General features: G+C 31.8%; 1 protein-coding gene across 1 annotated transcript in view; it reads right to left on the reverse strand.

The window, feature by feature from the left end:
* LOC129226855 (uncharacterized) overlaps positions 1–21,877 on the reverse strand; it is a 36,746-nt gene extending 14,869 nt beyond the window's left edge. Inside the window, exons 1-6 of the mRNA XM_054861485.1 lie at positions 21,787–21,877; positions 19,335–19,402; positions 15,991–16,073; positions 6,169–6,275; positions 4,439–4,530; positions 1,516–1,610 (exon numbers count right to left, since the gene is read on the reverse strand). Coding sequence (XP_054717460.1) covers positions 1,516–1,610; positions 4,439–4,530 — 187 coding nt within the window. The 5' untranslated portion in view covers positions 6,169–6,275; positions 15,991–16,073; positions 19,335–19,402; positions 21,787–21,877. The remainder of the gene's footprint in view (positions 1–1,515; positions 1,611–4,438; positions 4,531–6,168; positions 6,276–15,990; positions 16,074–19,334; positions 19,403–21,786) is intronic.
* Positions 21,878–23,989: the final 2,112 nt, after the last annotated feature.

Raw genomic sequence — 23,989 nt, forward strand, 5'->3', positions numbered from 1 at the left:
TTAAACATTTCAAATATTCATTCCGACAATTTACACACTTCTATGTAATATTTGTATGATATTAATTTAAAATAGAAAATATTTTATTTATCTTGTGTCTCTTGTTAAACTTAAATGCATTTAACATCCTAAATTTATCTACATTGACTATAATGTTTAGATTAAAATAAATAAGAAATCAGTTTAATCGCTCCAAAAGGCAAACAAGTTAATACAGCATATGGCTAATTTGTTTTAGATTCATCTGCCTTCTGCACAGATTGATAATTAATTTTTTTCTTAATTATACGATTTGATAATGAATGATCCTAGTAACCTGTTATGTTACAAATAAAGAATCTTGCATTTACTTTACATAGACAGTCACAAAGGTAATAGGCCAAGTTAGTAATAGTACAGTATTGAAACGTGTCAAAAGAATTTTAAAAAATGAAAAGCAACAAAATTATGACCAACATTTAAGTGTTCTTTTTACATTAACATTACTTTTAATGTGATAATTTTAATAAGTAATAATTTCAAATAATTTTGTACTATGGTTCACATCTTATTGTATGAAAAAAATGTGTTCATTTACCAATATTCTTGAATGTTTCAATTTGTTTACTATTTGGTTGCTGAACATTAAAGTATTCGGCCAAACGGAATATTCTGTTTGTCTGCCGGATATGCAGTATACCGAATACCAACCAAATATTCAGTGCATCTCTAGCTTAATTACTTTTTCCTTCATTTCTAGCATATCAAGTTATGCTTGTAAAAGCGATTGATATCATCATTGGTTTGAAAACAATGAATCTTTTATAACTGGTTTTCCAAAATAGAACAAATTGCAGTTCCCTCACTTGATCATGAAAAAAAATTGACATCCCAAAAAACTTGAATAGATTTAAAAATCTAAATGGCTTTAGATTCATCAAAAGTCTTGCTCCAGCATTAAGCATTTTCAAAATGTTTCTCTCCTCTACTCAACATAAAATTTCTGATTTCATAATTTTTAAGAATAAATACACTTAAATTTTCTACAATTTTGCTTAATTTTGTTAACAAACTAGTTACTTGCAAATTGCTTTTAATTACTTTATTGTCGCCTCAGAGCAATAGCAAGATTGCTAATTCCATAAATAACACTAAAATATCTTACGGTTGCTCTGAGACGATGATATACTGTATACATTACATGCATTGATGCATGAAAATCATTTTTTTTTCACCTTTTTTTCAACACCCTCATCATTTTCCAACTTTTTCCCCCCCATGCATCATATGAAAAACAATAGATCAAATTCAACTTTATTAAACATAGAAGAAAGTAATACAGAATTTTCTTTTGAGAGTTCCAAGAGATTCTTAAGTTTAGCTTTTGATGTAAGTAACTGAAAACTGAAAAGCAACTGAAAAAAAATTAAAATAAACATGGCTAATTTTAAAAATCTAACAATCAATCTATCTAAAAAAAATATATTGATATTATTTCAGTAATAAGTACTAATTTCAAAAAAGTTGAAAAATTACCATAACCAATTTCTTTTATATACTTTATAAGTCTTTTATCCTCTTCAATAGACCAATTTCCAATTCTTAAAGTAGGGTCTAAAGAATTACAGTACCTGAAATACATTATCAAACTAATTGAAATAAATGAATAAACAAAACAAAAAATATATAAAAATGTTAAGTATTTTTACACAGATTGAAATGCTCAAAACACATTATTTATTGCAGGGTTCATACACTTATGGTTAAAAAAGATTCCTCGACTTTTCCAGGTTGTTTTTTAGAAAATTCCAGGTCATTCGCTTCATTCAAAATTAAGTTCAAAAAGCAATATTTTAAAAACAGTAGCCCAATGCGGAAGAACTGAAACTTTTCCCCATAGATTAATTAAAAAAAAAAAAAAAAAATTCTCAGATTTTTTTTTTGTAAGATTTATAGGCCAATTTTGACAACAAACCTCAGTGCCCATGGGTCGTTGCATTAGCAATTCTAAACGTTAATCTTTTTTTAACTTGGAAAATTAATTGCTATGTCTACAATCTTATTTTTTTTTATTGAAATCTGGTTTATCTACATACTTGCCAAACTTTGAAGAAAAAAAACAGGAGATTCCACTAGAGGTATATAGGTGATTCACTAGTGACATATCTTCACAACAGAATTATTAAATTATGCTTTTAAATAACACAAATGATAAATTTAAAGTAAAATGGGGATTTTTCACAGATCTAAGCTAATTGGAAGCAGCAAGAAAAATATATTGAAAAGGAAGTTGCATTAAGTTTTGTACATTCCCCAGTCTCTACATAAAAAGTAGTTACAAAAATTTAATTACTAAAATCTGGTAAAATCCGAAAAAAAAATCAATATATAGTGAAAATAAAATATAAAATAAGTAGTTATAGGGTAGTACATGTTACAATAACTTTGAACTTTCAAAATAGTTGAAATATTTTCAAGATGCAAAAGGATTGAAATCTGCTGCAATTTTCGGCAAAGCACATGCTTTGCGCAAAGTTTTGTGATTTTATTTTTTCTATTTTATGAGATGAAAATCATGAAAACTACGCTTAAAAATTCCTAAGCAAGTGAAAATCATTTTGGTGTGGCATATTTGTGATATGACAAGACAATTCAAGCAGAAACATTTGCTTACAAACTTGAAATTTAAATTGGAACAATACAATATTGAAACTGCTTTCAGATTTGTTGCCACAAGTCACAAGAAAGGACTGTTGAGGGCACTTATTTAACTGTTAAACGTACTACGAAGAGATTAGTAAATTCAAAGATCAACTTTAAAAAGATGGAGTAGTATCCATTCTCACCCTGACACACAAAATATGCAATATTTGAATCCTGTAACAAGTTATGTTATTGAATATAGTAAGTACTTCAAAAAATCTGCTTCAACAAATCGAAGGAGATTTCACTTCAAAGTCAACAGACTGAGGACAGTTATAAATAATGTTAAAAATGAAGATACAGCTGAATCAAAAACACCAAATCATAAAGAATATGCCAAATGATTCATTAATGTTTGGACAAGTTTTGTTAGTTGGATGGAAGGGAAAGAAACTAACAAAGAGCAATATTGGACAGGTACTTCATATAGAAGGCAAAGGAAAAGAAATAGCTTGTTTGAGAATGCATAATAATGTTGGAATGATCTTTGTATTTCCTGAGAAGGCAGATAAATGTTCTATGGAGTCTGATAAAATTATTGAGTATTTAAAGAATTCAGAATTGTAACAGATGGATCATTCATTAGATATCATTTTTTCAGACTGCTGTATTAGCTGAAGAAATGTTTTTCAGTTGAAATTTACCAAGTTTAATTGCTTTGGACTTCTTTTGTCCTTCCGTTACTGTCCTTCCATTACCCTCAACAAATGCATAATTTATATGCTTAAAATAATTATTTTTTAAAACTAAGGTGAAATTGTAAATATTTAACATAAGCTCTAATTTTTATAGTATAAGCTCTAATAAGTAGTATAAGTCTCTGTATAAGTCTCTGTATAAGCTCTAATTTTTATAGAACTTTCCCTTTTATAGTTTAGCTGAACTTTTGGGGAGAACATGATAGCGTGAAAATCATGTCACAAAAATGTCCTTCCGTTACCGTTTTTTTAAATTTGATTAAAAAAAAGGGTTCTAACGAAAAGTTCTTGGCTTTGACTTTTTTAGCAACTTACTATGATGTGTATAAAAGTTTATGCATCAGTTTTTGAAAAAATATGTATTTTGATATGCTCATAGACAGAAATCCAACAATTTTTTTGTAAAAACCGTCCTTTCGTTACTGCTAGAATTCACCTTGTTTCAATTTTGAGAAGCGGTCATAAAAAAGTTTATATTTATTGTAAACTTTAACTCCAATGTGAGGTCCATGAAAGAAAAAAAAAGAAAGAAAAAAAATTAGGCCAGTGTGGTCTAAAACTTATAGTTACCCAGCCAGAGAGATTTCAAAAAAAAAAAAAAATAATAATAATAAATTATATATTTTATTCAAAAAATTTTATGAAATCTATCTTAAAAGAATTTAATTAAACTAGCTCAAAACCACTCCATTTTATAGTTGAGAAATCAATGATGGGCACCGCATTCAAGTTTATCATGTATATTCTAACATACAACTTTATCAATGTCCACTGTAAGATCATGAATGCCCCATGCAGGTGGAATAAAAATTGCAAGCTGCTGTTTCCATCATTAAAAAAAATGTATCATTTCAAAACTCAAAGCAATAAGAAGGGAACACAATTTTTACCAAAGGAGTTAAACTTTCTAGTATAAAGGGGGAAATGAATAGTTGGCTCACACATGGCCTGTGAGTTGAACCATACTGTTTTGAACTATTGAAAATTTCAAAAGGTACATTTAAGTATTATTCATAGAATTCCTTTAAATTTCTGTAATTCTATTTTGAAACAATCACCTTTCTCGAATAGCATAAGCAGATCTACGAGGCAAAAAGTTTCTCATTTTATTCCATTTGCATCCAAGTAGTTTTACACAAGCTATTATCATCTGAGGAAAGAAAAGCAAAATTAATGTCACTAATTTAAAAGCGTAAATAAAAATAAATTAAAGTTTATCATAAAAAAATATATATTCAGGTAACTATCAGCCATTGATTTTTTAAAATCCATTCTTTTGTTCAATCGACATGCGGTACATCACAATTTAGATTTGGTGAGCCAGTAAGGAGTTGTCCAAGCATGATGTTTTGAAACCGGTTTTGTGATGCTTTTGAATGATTGGAACTTGTTAGTAATCATTTCTGGAAATTCTCGTGTTGCTCGAATAAATAGTTGTGGTACTCTAAGGAGCAAACCCTATTATTGCGTTTCACAGTTCTGCTTGGGGAACTCAGATGAGTGCCACAGTTCTTTTCTGAAGTCAAGAAACTTAACATTCTTCTAGATGACAACCTTCTGACACCATTCTTGCTTATTCTTATGAAAAATGATCCCCTGAATCCAAACATTAGTACCAAAGTTCATGGGTACTCTAGAACAGAGGTTCTTAAAGTAAAGACCACCACTAATTTCCACCTACAAATCTAGCAATTTTGCACCCGCTGCACCCCACCCTTAAAACATAAATAAATAAATAAAATAAAAATTCACTTCATATGATACATTTAAATCATATTTTCTAATAAGCATTTATGTATTGCTCTACATATTTCTTCATTTTTCTACACATTTTTTAGAACTGTTATCTAGTTTTCATTGCTTAACATTATTTTTTTGGATGATGGTAGTTAAAATTCATTCAAAAATCATTATCTTTGAGATGATGTTTAAAAAGTAAACTAATAATAACACATTTACTGGAGTTTGGGAATAAAACAATGTTACATGAAATACACCGTCAACTCAGTCAATTCCAGCCGAGAACTGTAGTTTCGTGCTTATTAGCACTCATCAGCCTGGCTTAGGAAGTGACTGAGCTGGAAGCGGAAAACCTCTTAAGGAAGCCAAGAGTACCAAACAAACTGGTAGCTAATACAGAATTAGCAATGACCAGACGAGTGACCAAAGCAATGGTTTGGTACAACTCGAATATTTAAGGAAAGGCAGGTATATTCAGTAAGTTACCACCCTATAGCCAGGAATAAGGCAGAAATACATGAAATACACCGCCAGCTCAGTCAATTCCAGCCAAGGACTGCAGTTTTGTGCTTATTAGCACTCATCAGCCCGGCATAGGCTAGTTGCTTCGGTCACTCGTCTGGTCAGTGCTAATTCTGTATTAGCTACGAGTTCGTTTGGCACTCTTGGCTTCCTTAAGAGGTTTTCCGCCTCCAGCTCAGTCATTCCTATGCCGGGCTGATGAGTGCTAATAAGCACGAAGCTGCAGTCCTCGACTGGAATTGACTGAGCTGGTGGTGTATTTCATGTGTTTCTGCCTTAGCCCTGGCTATAGGGGGGTAACTTACTGAATAAAACAATGTTAGCCTTGTTTAAGTGATAATCAATTCTCATTATGAGTTTTATAATCCTTCTTGTGTGTGTGTGTGATTAGCATGATGCATAAACAAAACTATTGAACAAATTGGTGTCCTAAAGGCTGGGGGGGGGGGAGGGGGAATGATCTGCTAGGACTCAACTTGAAAAATTTTATGTTCAAGTATAATATTAAAGTTAAAATTTAACTTACAGCATCCTCTCTAGCTGACCAACCTACTTTAACAAGTTCTTTACAAACACTTCTTTCATATCTATTAATAATTTGCTGTCTGGTCCGTCCTTCTATGTAAGAACAAACTGGAAAAAAACATTTAGAACATTTTCAGTAAATAATTGCATATGCATACTGTCATAACAATAATCATAACATGCTGATTAAATAATATTGTATGAATGGCAACAGCTATAGAGGAGGTTTGGAATTAAGAAAATGGCTAGTTAGAGATTAATTGTACGTTAAAATAAAATGCATTACTTCTTATAGTTAAGTGCATTTCCTAATATTCATTTATTGTGCTCACAGTACAAATGGCGACAAGGTAAAAAAGATTAATGCAGTGTGCAACATCAAAAGTTTTCATCTCAAAATTGGTAACAGATTTCTTTTCAATTAAATTTTTGATAATGATGTCTGAAAGAGACGATCACAGTCATGATGTTATGGCTTCTGATGAAATAAATAAAACTTATCATTCACATACAGGTAGGATGCCTTCTTATGACGAAAAAGACAATTTCGATGATTATTTAATTCAAATTGATTTCTATTTTGAAGCAAATAGAATTACTGATGATAATGATAAAAGGGCAACTTTTTATTAACTTTTATCGAAAAAAAAAGTATTTTTCGTTTCAAGAAACCTGGTTCAGCCAAAAAGTTTAAAAGATATTCCTTATACTGATATTGTAGAAGTTTACACTTCTGTAATTATGAAGCAATTTTGTTTTCACAATGTGAAGCAAATGGCAGAAGATATTTCTTCTTTCGTTATTAAAATAAAAGAAAAAGCCAGTAAATGTAACTTTGGCGTATTTTTAAATGAAGCAATCCATGATAAATTTGTCTGTGGCTTAACAGATTAGAAATCAAATTCTCTTGTTGATTGAAAAAGATTTGTATTTTTCAAAAGCGTGCAATATCGCCATGGCAATGGAAACTGCAATCAAAGAAGCTAAATCAATTAACTTGGCGATGAAGGTAGCGTTTTTAAAATCGCCAACACAAAAAAAAACTCATGATAATTTTAAATTTCAGAATTTTAAGAAAAGTAATAGAGATTTTCATGAAAAAGCTTCAAAAAATTTTTGTAAACCAATTAATGAAGCACAAAAATGTAAACATTGGTAAATTTCATAAAGGTGACTATTTATAAGAACGCAATTCCTAAAAAATGCAAACGTAAAGGTCACATAGCTCTGATATGTAGGGCTGTAACAGCAAATTTTATTGATGAAAATAAAACTCAAGACTTTGAAGCCAATAACTTGCATATCAACATGGTTACAAATTATGGATTTAATGTTCCAAAACCAAACATTGTGAAAGTTAATATAGCTGAAAGTGATCTGGAAATGCAAATTGACTCTGGCAGCACTTACACAATAAATTTTTAAGGACTTGAACTTAAAAATATTAACTTCTGTGGAAATTCCTAGGTTGAAATCTTATTCTGGAGACTTATTGCCAATAATAGGTAATTATTTAGTTCCTATCAAATTTTATGGCCGAATTTTGTCTTTACCATTGGTTGTTGTTGAAACACCAAACAGACCAATTTTAATGGATCGCTCTTGGATAGAACAACTTAATATATATATTGATAACTTCAAGCCAGCATTTACGAGTAATGTAAGCAATGAATGTAATTTTAACGCTAATGAAATTGACTGTTCTAATCAAGATATTGCTACAAAAATTAAATGGTACAAATCAAAGTTTCCAGGTTGTTTTGACTTTACTGATTATAGTGGAATATTAGGGGAACCTGTTAATATTGCAATGAAGGAGGAAACTGTTGCAATATTTTGCAAATCCAGACCAATTCCTTATGCGCTGAGAAGCCAAATTGAAAAAGAATTGGACTCTTATTTCTAAAGGAATTTTGCACCGTCAGTCATTCTAAATGGGCTACACCCATGATAGGTGTTCCCAAACTCGACAGAAGGTAACAAGTCTGTCAGGATCTGTGGCGATTTTTATGTGACTGTAAACAAATTTTGTGAAACACAATATTACCCTTTACCAACACAAGGCGACATTCTAACTAACATAGGCAGTGGAAAATACAAATACAAATAAATACAAATACAAAAGTGACGACCAGCAACAGGCTCTGGGCCCAGCTAGACTGGTCCTAGTCAATTTATAAACCCTAGTGAAGATCAATGGCCCTCTTAAAACTATCTACTCCCTTGCTCATTACCACATCTTCCGGTAAACTGTTCCAAGGTTCCACTACCCTGCTATAATAATAATTTTTCCTAATATCCATGTTAGCCTGAGATTTAAATAGCTTAAAACAATGACCCCTTGTCCTGTTTTCAGTGCTAAACTTCAGCCCTGTAACATCTTTCATTTCAATAAATTTAAACAACTGAATCATGTCCCCTCGGTCTCTTCTTTGCTCAAGATTGTACATTTTTAACCTTCTAAGCCTGGAATCATAGTCTGTGAGAAAGTCCATTTATTAGCCTTGTAGCTCGCCTTTGAACCCTTTCCAATACATTAATGTCTTTCTTAAGATCAGGAGACCAAAACTGAACAGCATACTCCAAATGAGGTCTTACCAAACTTCTATATAAGGGCAGAAGAACTTCTTTAGATTTGTTTGAAATAGATCTATTGATAAACCCAAGCATCTTATTGGCCTTGTTACTAGCAATGCTGCACTGTTGGCTGAACTTTAAATTCTGACTTTTTAAGACCCCCCAGATCAGTAACTTTGTCTGCTTGACTAATGACTGAACCTTGCAAATAATAACTTGTACACTTATTTCCATGCCCTAAATGTAGCACTTGACATTTCCCAACATTAACAGCCATACCCCATTTATCAGCCCACTCCGTAATATGATCTAGATCCTCTTGCAGCTGTTTTGCTTGTTCTTCATTATCTACAGTCCCCATAACTTTTACATCATCAGCAAAACAATTCATGTTCCCAGAAATATTATTGTGAATATCATTCATAAAAACAATGAACAAAACAGGCCCTAACACTGATCCTTGAGGAACCCCGCTTAAAACCTCACTCCAATTAGAATAATTTCCCCTTACAACTACCCTTTGTTTCCATCCGGTCAGCCAGTTTTTTACCCATATGAAAGTTTTCCCTCCTATTCCTATATCAGCTAATTTGCTAAGTAGAGCTACATGCAGTACCTTATCGAAAGCTTTTTGAAAATCAATGTAAACAACATCTACAGGCTTCTTATTGTCCAAACCCATGGTAACTTTGTCATAGAAATGCAATAAATTAGTTGCACAAGATTTGCCTTTCCTGAAACCATACTGAAAACTAGTCAATAGATTATTAGTCTCTAGAAAATTTACTATTTTAATTTTTATCAATGTTTCAAAAATTTTGCAAACCACTGAAGTTAGACTCACAGGTCTATGATTTCCCGCACTCCCTTTAGACCCTTTCTTGCAGAGCGGTTTAATGTTAGCCAGCTTCCAGTCCTCTGGCACTGTCCCCGAGTTATAAGAAGCATTGAAAATATTTACGATTACATCTGCTAATTCCTCCGCACATTCAACTAAAATTTTTGGATAAATATTATCAGGTCCCGGAGCCTTAGTCTCTTTAATTTTTTTTTCAAATGAAGTAAAACGTCATCCCTGGAAAATACAAAGTCCTCAAGCTGTACTTGCTTGTGTCTTGTTGGTGTCAACTGTTGAGATACAGTTATCGTTAAAAACACTCGAAAAAAGGTTATTAAGAACATTAGCAATATTGTGATCGTCCTGAATTAAAATTCCATGCTCATCAACCAGTGGCCCAATATGACTATTTCGAACTCTCCTCGAATTAGCGTATGCAAAAAACCTCTTGGGATTCCTGTTTATGTTATCTGCCAGTCTTTGCTCCAACTCTCTTTTCTGAATCTGTACCAAATACTTAAATTTACGCCTTGCCTTACAACATTGGAGCCTATCTGCACCGTGACCAGTTTCTCTAAACCTATGAAAAGCAGCTTGCTTGTAATTTAGAGCGTCTTTAGTTTCCCTGGAGAACCACATTGGCCAAATTTTAGCATTAACACCCTTTCTCCTAAAATAAACAAGATCCCCAACCGTTTTCGCTAGCTTTTCCTTAAACTCTGCCCACTGAAGATTCACATCGCTATTGTCCAATCCAGAAGAAAAAACTGCTTTCAAACTCTGCCTAAGTGCCACAAAATCAATATTTCTGAAATTTGGCACAAACCTAAAATTCTCTACTTTGTGCGTACCAAATTTAATCCCAAACCTAATACTGTTGTGGTCACTGTCTCCAATGTGTTCCCCTACACATAACCCCTGAACAGAACCTTCCATATCACAGAAAACTAGATCCAAAATCACGTCCTGTCGAGTACTCTGATTTACAATTTGATTTAAAAAACAGTCACCAATTACTTTCAAAAATTCCTCTTCTCTGCTATTTCTATGGTAAAAATTATTCCAATCAATTCCTGAAAAATTAAAATCTCCCATTATAATGACTGACCCCTTGCTTGAAAAGTCACTAATAATACTAAACATCTGTTCATCTTGACCCTGGCTTAAGTTGGGTGGCCTATAAATGTTCCCTAAACGTAGTTTATATCCCTTATTGCTCATCAACTCCAGCCAAAACATATCGATCTCATTAGGTTTATTATTAATTACCAATTCATTGCAAGTTAAAGTGTCTCTGACATAAAATAACACCCCACCACCTCTTTTACCTACTCTATCTTGTCTAAACAAATTATACCCAGCAACAGATAATAAATCATCGTCACTTTTGGTAGCCCATGTCTCGGTAACTCCAATAATATCCAACCTCTCATCTATAATTATGCTTTTCAATTCTTCCATCTTGTTCCTAATACTGCGAGCATTTGTATAAAAAACCTTAAGTAAGCCCATCTTACTTTTATTTAATGCTGCACGATTATTTGAATCCCAACTGTTAAAATCTTTTCTCTTATTATCCACCCTATTTCCGTTTCTACTAAAATCCAAATAGTTAATACCCTTTTGAATTCTGCTCCTTAAACCATGCCCCCCATTCCAACTTAGTCTTTTGATTCTGAAGCCTCTAAAACCAAACCACTAACCATTTTGACCCCTGTTGAGCTCAGATGCAGGCCATCCCTAGCAATCCAATCATGTTTACATTTACTCCACACATCAATAAACCTGATACTACCCTTAATGCAAATTTCCTTGAGTACCAGGTTCATACACCTAGCCCATTGGTTTAACCAACTCCTATGCACTCCATACCTGTGAAGCAAACCAACCACTTGGACATTTGCCGAACAGTTGGTTGCTTTGTCCAACAGGGAATCCCATTCCTTTGTAAACTCATCGTTGTTACTATGGCCTGCATCGTTAGTTCCCATCCACAAAGTAACTACATCCTCTTTATTAAATACCCCCTTCTTTTCAGCAACCCTATTTACATCTCTCACCCGAGCTCCTGACAAACAATATCTAGCCACCTTACGTCTAACTCTCCCTACTGAGTTTCCCACCTCACGCACCATTGAATCTCCCAAAATTATACCCTTAGTTTCCCAGTCTGTCACCTCAGCAATAGCTTTCCCCTTTACCTCTGGAATTTTTCCACTATCTAACACACAGCTAATGCCCACCTCCTTTTTACTAACTTCCTCCTTTACCTCTGGAATATTCCCACTATCTAATACACAGCTAATGCCCACCTCCTTTTTACTAACTTCCCCCTTTCTCTCTGGAGTGTTTACCCCATCTACACTCCTGCAGCCTAATGCTAACTCACCCTCCAAAGTAAGCACCCTAACTCTGATTTCTGAGAGTTCAACACAGTTCGTGCAAATGAAATCCTTCTCAGACTCATCCTTCCCCTTAAACAAGCAGAACATCTGACATAGGTCACAAGAAATCAACTTGTCCCCTTTACCACTTTTAACCTCCTTCATTATGCATATAACCCCCATTCTATCTCAAAATGATACACTTAAAAGTCAATACAAAAATGCAAAATTGAAGAAATAAAACTAATTATTAGAATTAGAAAGCATTGGAAGTAAAAGGTACAAAAATTACAAAATCCTAAGGCAAGCAGTAAATTAAACAAGTTACACACTTAACAGAGCACTCAGGCTTAACAACAAGAAATCAGCACATTTTAGGCTTAGCTACAAAGAATAGAAAAACACTTTAATACAATAAAAATACTGAAATTAAAGCAGTAAAATAAGCAATTACAGTAAAAAATCACTTATCTCAGGAGCAGCAAAATATCACCCCAGCAACACCTAAATATTTTACGAAAATTATTTTATCAATGGCTTTTCACAAAATTACCTATTGCTTCAGACTCTCAAGAATTATTAACTCTAAATACACCAAAGGATCTTTTGCGATACACTAAACTTCCTTTTGGCATGAAATGTGCATCATTTTTATTTCAACAAAAAATGGACAGTATTTCAAGAGATTTCACATTTACACAGTGCTACATTGATGATTTATTTATATATGCTAATACTAAAGAAGAATGTATAGAAAGAACTATTTTAGTTTTTCAAAAACTTCAATCATTTAATGTGAAAATCAACATATCATAGTGTGACTTTCTCAATAAATCAATAAAAGTACTAGCTCATATAAAAGATGAAGAAGGTTTACATCCGATCAAAGACAAGTGTCATATTTCTAACACAACAATACCAATTCCCAGAAATGTTACTGAATTCAAAAGTTTTTTAGGTTTATTAGGATATTATCAACATTTCATTCCAAATCTTTCAACAAAGTCAAAACCTCTTTACAGTTTGTTAGAAAAGAATGTTAAATGGAATTTCAATTCAAAATGTAAAAAGGCTTTCAAGAAAAGAAAGACATTTTTGAACCATTACAATGTGTTAGTTCATTTTGACATGTCAAAACCTATTGTTCTACAATATGATGCTTCTGAATATGGACTTGGTGCTGTTCTATTCCATGAACTTTCTCCAGGTTTATTGAGATCAATATTTTTCGCATCAAAAACATTGTCAAAAGCTGAGCAAAACTATGGCCAAGTACATAAAGAAGCTTAAGCGATAATTTTTGGCATCAAACGTTTCAATAAGTACCTTCAAAGTCAGAAATTTGTTATGAGACCGATTCCAAGGATTTACTTACCTTACTGGGTGATAATAAACCAGTTCCTGAGATGGCAAATGCAAGAATGCAAAGGTGGTCAATAATTTTATCTAATTATGACTACACTATGAAACACAAGAAAGGTTCTGATCTTTTTATAGCCGACGCACTTTCTAGGCTTCCTTTTGCTGAAGATGAACTGGTGGATAAATTTGCAGAAAATTTTGTTTGTTATTTCTCAGATTTCGAAAATTTTACAGGTAAGGAGTATTGAAAATGCAAGTGTCACTGACGGTCAAATTAGCCAAGTTATTAACTACACAAAATTTGGATGGCCTCAAATTATTTCTGAAGATTTACAGAAATTTTACAAAATCAGGAATGAATTAAGCATTGAAAATAATTGCTTGCTGAGAGTTAACAGATTAGTAATTCCCAAAGGTTTACAAAGTAAAATACTTGAACTGTTACATGTAGAACATCCTGGAATAGTTCGTATGAAATATCTTGCTCGAGGATATTTTTGGTTTCCTCATATGGATAAAGAAATTGAAAATTATGTCAACAAATGTGTTCCTTGCCAAATGACAAGACTTAATGTTGTCAAAGTTCCATCAAGCAATTAGCCTTTGACTGAAAAACCTTTCGAGGGTATACACATTGATTACATAGAATTTGAAAACTATAATCTTCTAATTGTAAGAGATTCATATTCTAAATGGATTGAAGTTGCCGTAGTCAGAAATATGGACTCAAGCTCTACTATCACGAAGTTAAGATCAATATTTTCTTGTTTTGGTTTACCAAGTGAAATGGTTTCACATAATGCAAGCCAATTTAAGTCGGAAAAAATTTTTAATTTTTGCAAATGGAATGAAATAAAATTTTGAAATTCTCTGCCTTACCATCCTAATTGAAACAGAGCAGCAGAGAAGAGTGTAAATATTATAAAGAACATGTTAAAAAAGCAAAAGTTTTTAAACTGAAGATATGACAACTTTCAACATAGAATTGATTGTACTTTATTTTCTTATAGAAACATGCCATGCTCTGTCACTTTAAAATCTCCTGCTGAACTATTATTTAAATTTATTCCTCAAACAAAAATCACAAAACTAGGGTTTGATCATTTGACTCGCGAAAGAGACTACCAAGAATATCAGCAATCACGTACGAATTTGCATTCTGCTGAACGACATTTCAATGTTCATGACAAAGTTTGGATAAAATCTGTTAGAAATAATGAAATTAAATGTTTTCCTGGAAGGATTATAAAAATTATTAGTGCAAATACATATTTAGCAGAGGTGAATAAGCAAATGCGATTTGTTCACGCTGATCATTTACAAAAGAAATGTTACTGAAAACTCTGAAGACAAAGAAGCGCCAAGAGATACTCCATTACCCTTTATTCCGATCCCTACTGAGCTATTTAATTTAAAACCAGCTGTTATTGGGGAAGATGTATCTAGTACTCTAAAATTTGATTCAGTTGCAGAAAACAAAGCAACTGCGCCAAAATCTTCAGAAGCTAAAACAGAAAAGATAGATGTTGGTATAAATGCGTCTTTGCCAAACCTGTCAATTGTAAAAACACCGAGACCAAAAAGAAAAACTAAACCGCCAAATAGACTAAATTATTCGTGACTTTTCAGAAATAAACTGTTAAAACTTCTGGGTTGAACTTTAAAATTTAAGGGGGAGAGTATCATAATAATAATCATAAAGAGCCAATTAAATAATACTGTAGGAGTGGCAACAGATATAGATGAGGTTTGGAATTAAGAAAATGGCTAGTTAGAGATAAATTGTACGTTAAAATAAAATGCATTACTTTTTATAGTTAAGTGCATTTCTTAATATTCGTTTATTGTGCATACAATACACATACCTCATCAGAGCTAAACTAAGATAAATTGCTAATGAGTTATTTTCTTATTAGTAAGCCTCTTTAAAAGTAATCGAAGCAATTGGTAGTCAGTTTCTAAAAAAAATGCAACGAGTCTGAAAATTAAAAAAAAAAAAAAAACAATTTATGTAGAAAAAAAGCTGGCAGCAAGTTAGTGCATTTCAAATGAGTTAGTGCAAACCCTGTCCCCAGGAGAGAATGGGAGATTACTTGTTTTGATCGGCGACGCATATGTGAAGTATGTGTTTTGTTTTGTTAATGAATAACTGTTGAATGCATGTCGCCTGTTTGTTATTCTTTCGAGCAATCATTCTACGACCAAGAACAGTACTAAAAATACCGCTAGATGCCACCAAAAAATCTCAAATTACATAAATGTGTGTAAAACACATAAAACAAGCATTGAATGGATCATGATAAATACAATTATTTTTAATAACTGTGGTCTAATAGAGATAATTCTGTCCTGCATGCATTTTTAAAGTTTAAGTGAGACTGAATACTACTTAATGCAAGAAATTTTCAAATTTCCCAGGTGGAAATCAACCCCTTTGGCAAAGACTTTCTTTTCCTAAAATTTCCGGGAGTTTTCCCCGACCATTCCTATTTCTAGTCCATCAAAATGACACCAGAATAAAATAAAAAAAATTCAAATTTCAGTACTAAGTGAATAATTAGATAAGAATTATATTTGAATTCCATTGCAGTCACCAAAAATCTGGTACATGTGAGAAAGAGTGGACAATGGAATAAAATGCTACTGTACAGTTTTTACTTACCATCATTCCAAGGAATAAAGTTTCCAACTTTCAATCGATCCACAGTTTCTTGCAACAGTTTATCTTCGTCAGGAGTCCAGTACCTGAAATTATGCACACTAGCATAAAAACAAACTCAAAAGTTAATCAAGAAATTAATCTGCATTTGAAAACCAATTCTTCATTTAACTGCAGATCATGGCTCAATGCTTCAGAGTGCAAAAATAAGTTTTTTTTGGAATCATCAGCAATATTAGCACAGAAAATTTCCATGAAAGCATTAGATTCTACTTGATAAAACTTTTTTTTTTTTTTGTTAAAAGGGAAACACAGTTTGTAAGTTGACGACAAAAACCAATCAAGTCACTTTTAAGGTTTTTTTTTTTTTTTGGCGACACAATTAAAGGGAACAAAAAAAAAAGAAATAAGAAAAACAACAAGAATATTGTAACATGAGTTTTTATCAAAAAAATTTTTCTTTATCATCATCTTCTTCTTCATTAAATTTTTCATCAATTCCAACATCAAAAGAGGGGAAAAATTATAAAAGTTACTTCTTTCTGTATCTTAATATATCCCCCCCCCCATTACTTCCTATACCATAGTATAGGAATTACAACCCTGAAAAAAATTTTGAACGACTGTTGGCCATGGGTGCAAGTTAGGTGATGTGTTCAAGACGGAAAATATTTTGACCCCCCCCCCCCCTCCCCACCACATGCGTGCTTAAGGAAAAATTTATGAGTATAAATGTTGCAGATTTTAACCTTGGCAGTTTTAGAATCTCTGTTTAATTTGAATTTTAAGCTTGTCTTTTCTAACAACATGGACCCAGTTAAATTGTAATATTTAAGCATCTTGATATCGTCGTTCCAAAAAATGTAGAAACCCCCAATAACTGGGGGGGAAGGGTCTGGAGGCTCTCCTTCAGAGTTTTTTTTAAATTGAAGTTTAAGAAAACAGAATGGTAGACCATTTTAGTAAAGTTCAGGGAAAAGAGGAGTTCAGAGACTCTCTTACATGAAAATTTTCAAACTGATAGTCTCAAAACTACAATACTGGGCGATCTTCGAAAATATTGGAGAAAGAGTGGGGGGAGGGGGGGGGGACTTGCTCTTCTGAGATTGTACAGTTGAAGCTTTTAAAATTGAAGTTTTAAAAACGAAATTTTACTCCAATCTTTCATAACATATACACGCTTTTTGAATGCATTTGAAGGGATGGAATTCAAGAACTACTACGGTAATATTTCGAAATTAAAGTTCCAAAAGGCAATTTTAGACGATGTTGGATGATGTTAGGGGTAAAAGCGCTTGGGGCTCACCGCCATTACTTTTTTGCCGATCGTAAACATTTTTATTGCAGCAAGCTTGGGACATAAGATTTTCACTTTTGCAACAAAATCAATTCTGATCAGAAAGTCTACCCAAGGTAGGACGAACAAACCAGAAAAGAAGGAAAGGTGGGGGAAGGTATGGGCGATTATTGTAATGGCACCATTCCCCCAAACAGTCTTCATTTTAAAAAGAATTCTTTTATAAGATAGCAAATGGAAAAACAGCTCCAGTGAAGTAGATGAGACTGACGCGCTGACAACTGCGCTACCGAGACCCCTAGTGAAGTAGATATATTTTTTAAACGAAGAACACTATCCAAAATTCAATAAAATAAATTTAAAAAAAAATAATAGGGAAACTGATTCCTCACCCTCGGGAGGGCCCCCCCGAATCATATCCCTCAAAAGCAGTCAAATACAGCCGCCCTTATTTGAGTTTTTAAGGCTTCACTTTCTAAATTTTTTTTTTCAAGGAACAGTACCCCCTTTACCTACATACGTGACGTATGACCGCCTAAAAGTTTTAATACTTTAATTTCGGAAACTTTTGACAGAATCTTTCAACTTCCTTCCCACTTAAGTCATCCAATGATTGCCTAAAAAAAACTTCTTAAAACTTCAGAAACGAAAAATTTTTCGGGCTGAGCGTCGGAATAGTCCCTTATCCTTGTGTAAAGCAGGCACACTAAAGGCAGTGCAAGTTTGTTTAAGATTTATTTTTCTATTGAAAGAGCAACTCCCCTTCCCACATCGACAAAGACAACCCAAAGTTTTAAGACTTCAATTTCGAAAATGTTTCGAGAAAGACCCCCGAGTTCCCCAATCTTAACTCACTTAAAAATAGCCAAAATAGTATTTGAATGCTTCAGCATGGAGAAATTTTAGAAGGAGAGAGAGGACCCCCCCCCCCCCCCCCCGAACTCTTTCGCTTTAGTTAACTAAATTTGACTTAAATTTATGGTTCTCCCTTTTCATCATTGAAGTTTGAAGAATTTAATTTCTAACATTTATTGAGAGAAAGCCCTCGAATTCCTCCTTTTTAAGTCTCCCAAAGATTACCTAAAGCAAAGTTCTGAATACTTCAGCTTTGAAGGGGGAGGGGGACCCTGAACCCCATCCTCTGCCTCTATGTTCATTAAAGATGGTCTAAAGTTGCACTTTTAAGACATTACAAAACTGCAGGAACAGTTGCTCATCGGTGTTTCAAACCAGCTTGAAATTTACCTCCGATTCTTTCCAGAATTTGCATGCTCATTGAAATCTTCAAAATCACAGGCAGTTCCCTTTTTATCTGGTATGGTGGACGCCCTTTGATGTGGCGTAAACATTTCATCCCGTCAGCAATCACTCTCAATCAGTGATTCAGATTCAACTCTAAGGCAATTTAAGAGTGCACACAATTTTCATTTATGCGTATAAAGTTTACAAAAAAAAAAAAAAAACGCAAATGAGAAAAAAAAAATGAAAGGATGATCGAAAATAGCAAGTTAAAAATAGAAACGAAAGGCGATCAATTCGAAAAATTAGCGAGAATAGCGAGCAACTCCGCGGTATGCAATGCAGTGAAGTTGGAAATAACAGAACTACCTAAAAAACGTCAAACATCGCGAGTCTAAAAGCCACTCCTCCAAAAGCTCGTTGCAAACAAAACAAGCCCATGTCAGAAAATCGATAGAATGTTGATGTAAATTCGTGGTTATGGAAAGGTCCAGTTATATTAAAGCATGTCTTTCAAACTCTTTTTTTTTTTAAACTGAAAGACAGTCCACTGAATTTCTTTCCGTCCCGACCTCCGTCTCGGAAATTTTGTCCAAGACGGAAATCCGTCCTGAGACGGAAGGTCTTGCACCCATGCTGTTGGCCTAAATTTCCATTTTACTAATCCCTAAATAAATGTTGAAGGGTTTTTTGGGCAACCCGCACAAGCATTTGAACGTCATAACAGAAAAACCAAAACTTTATACCATTTTAAAATTTAAAAGAATCATGAAACAAAAACTAAATTATTTAAGAAAAAATAAATACTTACGATTTGGTAAAATGATTGTTCAATGAAATTTGATATCTCTCAAAACACTGAATTGCAGTTCTTCCAGTCTACAAAAAATAAACATTATCAAAAATTCAGTGAAAGATATCACATGTAAAAATTGCCAATAATTTATTATAATATGGAATTTTCAACAAAATAATTTTACAATGTTGTTGAGAAAAGAAAAGCATACTGTAATGTGTGCTTTTAAACATATCCTAAAAAATGAAACTAATTTTTAGTTACCGTACTACCCTGCATCAGTGACAAAATTCAGGGGTTACTAAATTTTCAATGACTTTTGCTTGGTTCAGTCTAGAAGGCCAGTAAAAACAAGGTTAGAAAAATATTTAACTTAGTTAAAGATAAATGTATATAACCACACCTCAACAGTAGCGTAACTAAGAGTTGGCAGCAGTGGCTCTCGCCAGGGGCACAGCAGCTAGGGGGCTGCATTTCGACGGATTCAAAAAATAATAATTAAAAAAAAAAAATTATATGAGCAGAGAAAAGCTTTTATAAATAAAAATAAGAATTAAAATAAGTCTCGCAAGAAAAAGTGCTAGAGGGGAAAATAAAAAAAATTCTTAATTCTCAAAAAACAAAGAAGAAAAAAATGAAATACAAAATAAAATTATCAATTTCTAATTTCAATTCGGAATAAAGTTGACAAAAATATTCTCAAAGCATGATGTACAACTTACCTATGAGTTTTATACATTATTTTATTATCTTGGCTTTAGAGTGCATATAATGCATAAGAAAAAGCCATAAAACTGTTAATTTAAAAAAATAATCAACATTACTGTGCTTTACACCAGATTTATTTCTCAAATTTAAAAAAACAAAACTACAATTTTTTTTAGAAAATAAAAAATTACAATACAATGCTGCTTTTTTCAGTAACTAATAACAAAAAAATTGCGGGGAGGGGGGCAGTAAACGATCCTCAATTAAGTTTTTGGAAAAGACACTTAATATGTTCGAATTTTTATTATTCAGATGAGACAACTGTATGTCTATATAAGAATGTCAGTGCATATTTTAATGCTTTTTAGAGCATATAATTTAGACTCTAATTAATATACACATTCGACTAAAAGTACATTTAAATACAATATGGTGGTAACAAAATCCTGAGAAAACATTCCTTGATAATTCCCTGATTTAGCTCCAAAAACTTCCCTGATTTTACAATTGTGGCTATCACACATTTCTAAAAGATAGAACCACATTAATATAGCATACCTGCCATTTTTTCAAGAAACACAAGCAGTAGATTTTAGTTTGAAAAGTAGGAGGAAAACAGTAAATTTTTACATCAGAAAACAAGAGAGAAAACAGTAAGTTTGACATTTAAAATTCTTTAAGACTAAACTTTTTTTTTTTTTTTCAATATTTAACTTGTGATATTTTAAAACTCATACTCAAAAAATGATAACAGAATTTCAATTAACAATTCTGAATAAAAGTTTTTATGAAAATAAACAAATTGTTATTTACAAGCCATTTAGTAAAGCTAATAAAAATTGAATATGAAAAAAAAAACTAAACAGATTCAAAAATACTGAGATCATCAGTTGTACGAAAATAAAATTTAAACAGTATTAATAATTACTGCAATGAAACTTTGGAGAAAAATAAAAAGTAATGAAAAGACATATCTGATTTGGAGTAATTTTTGCAAATTTTTCTTCAAGTTTGATTTCAGAACTTTCTTGGTTTGTATAGTTCTTAATAATTTTAGAATGTTCAGCAAGTTTTGTTTGGCAAAAGAAAAAAAACTCTTTTGTATCTAAACAAAAATAAATTTCAGGTTTGGTGATTAAAAATTATAATTTTCCTTGATATTTTGAGAAAATTTTAAAATACTCTGATAATTCCCTGATTTTTTTTTCAAGAAATAAAAATTTCCCTGAGAATTACCTGATTTCCAGGTTTTCCAGGTTGTGTTACTACCCTGTACAAAAACTTAATATTAGCTCTAAAGTTCTGCTTCATATTTACAACAAAGATAAAATTAATAAGAAAAAGTGTAACAGGTATAACTTTCAAAAATTAAATGAAAATTGGAAAACTCAAATTGAATTTTTAAAATTATTAAGGAAGTATGTATTGCCATGAAACACAGAAGTTGTATCTGTACCTTTTATCAAAATTGAGTAACTGTCAATAAGTGGTTCTTAATAACATATTTTACCTACATAGAAAAATTTATGGTCATTTTAAAAGAGGAAACCTTTTTAAAAATTCAGAAGAAGTAGAACCTGAATCAGACATCAGTTATGTGGGGGGAATAGGGTAGTAGAACGTTAAAAAGCAATTTCTAATTTTGAGCTCAGTTGCAGATACGACTTTTGTGCTCAGCGGTGTAAGCAATTCAAACTTTGTTCTCATGCTCTAAATAAAATGCAATCAAATAAAATCAAATTAAAACAAAAGTTAATACATTTAACAGTTGTGCTATTTTGTCCCATTCTTTTTCTTTAAATTCCTTAGCAAGCTGTTTCAGATGCTTATCTTCTGCTGGAGTAAATACACTTTTGTTGATATGATCATTCAAATAATTATTCCACATACATTCACATTGTTCAGGACTTCTTGAGCCTTCTAACTAAATGTGTGAAAAAAAAATATATTAGCATGAGATTTATAAATTAATCATAGTTCAGCAATTTCAACTACAACAGCTCCTGTTTATACCACCTTATTCCCAATACAGTAAAAAAAAAAAAAAAAAAAAAAAAAAAAAAAAAAAAAACACACACACATTCGAAAGCCTATGTTAAACATGTTTGCTTAAAAAATTTTAACTTAGAAGAATGTTTTTAGTAAAACATATGATAGCAAATAGTGATGCACAGAATAATCAGCAAAGTTTTACGAATTGATCAGCAGAAAAAATATTTTCTAAAATATTTTTTAAGCATACCTTCAACAAGAAATTATGATGTTGTTAACAATTGTTATCAATAAATAAATGTTCTTTTCTGCAAATGTTACTATAATAGGTATGTAGTATGAAAGAGTACACAGTAAAAACAAAAAACTGTTTAGAAAGTGAGTGAAACTGAATGAAATATTGAAGGATGATTTTTTAACTTTGTTGTGATACCCTCATTTTTGATGACAAAACATTTTTTTTTCAGGTATTTTGTTCCTTTGGACTGTTTATATGATTACACCATACATTTTTGCAACTTACTCAGAAATTATTATTTTTTTATTCCACAAAAAATTAATTATTAAATATCATTTGGATTTGATTTAAAAAAATTATACACATTTTATTTTATTTTTTTATAAACTGATGGTTGAAGTAATGTTATTTTTTTATTCAGTTTTTTCCATTTTGAATAAATATACATATGTCATGTCTAGTTAACATAATGTAATTTCATAAACAATAATACGAACATTGGCTCAAAGGGATGATATTTTGAAATTATTTTGCGAAAATTAGGGAAAGTGTAGAAAAACAAATTGAAATAAACTATTTACTATTTTTAAAGTCGAAATTATAACAAAAAAAAAAAAAAAAAAGATGGAAAAAATGGTAGTTTAAAAAATAATTATTAAGATCATTCGGCTATGATGATTACAGGGTTGTTTGGTTTAAACCAAGTGTTTTTTTTAACCATATGTTTTTTTTTTTTGCAAAACTTTTTTTTTTTAATGTTAATTGTTTTTCCCAAATGTGTTCCTAAATTTTACATATTACTGCAAAAAGTAAAATCTAATTAATGCATTGTAACTAGCAAAGCTTTATAGATAAAATACAGATTTAATAATTTTAGAAACTTATATTTTTTAAGGTAATGCAAGTTTGCTAAATAGGGTCATTCCATAGTGACTAACGTAACATTCGCAGCTGATTTTCAAACTCTTTTTACTTACACCGGGAGTAAAAATAAATGTGTTTTGGTTTAATATGCAGATTTAAAATGTATAAGGTGACTATTTTACATTTCTGCCAAGAATTTGAAGCAAAATAAGCGCTGGCAGGTGTTTTTTCACCAAAAAAGGCATTGTGACTAACGTAACCTTTTTGCAACCCTGAGAAACAATGCTTATGTTACGAGGCAAATTTTTCTGAAACCACTGCAGGCATTTAAAATTGGCCGATATATTTGTAAGAGGTAAACAATCTATTTTTAAAAATGTACTACAGATTTATAACAGATGAATTTTTTGGCCCTTAATGGTACTTTTACGAAAAACTGTGTGTGACTAACGTAACATGACTAACGTAACCATCGAATAACAAGCAATGAATGCATATAAAAAACTTTTTGTAATTAATCTCTTGCTCTTATATTACTTTTACACTTTTTAGGAACCTTCTTTGTGTTGCATTATGGTTCTTTCTTTACTTTTTGTTCTATATTAGTGTAAGAAATTGAATGGAAGGATTCAGTTCAATTAACTCAATTTGAATGTGCGAAAAAAAAAATAAACAAATTAAAAAAAACTGCTTTTACAAGCTGAATAACATTATTTTGGGCTAAATAAATCGTAAATATCTCTCTTTTAAAAAACTAACTTAATGCAAGTTGATAGTTTCACCGAATTCTAATATTCTGCAGATATACTAGCTATCGTCATAAGAAACTCCTAGTATTTTCAATGGCATATTATTTTTTAAGGTTTAC

The sequence above is a fragment of the Uloborus diversus genome, chromosome 7 (assembly GCF_026930045.1).
Source record: "Uloborus diversus isolate 005 chromosome 7, Udiv.v.3.1, whole genome shotgun sequence".
NCBI lineage: Eukaryota > Metazoa > Arthropoda > Arachnida > Araneae > Uloboridae > Uloborus > Uloborus diversus.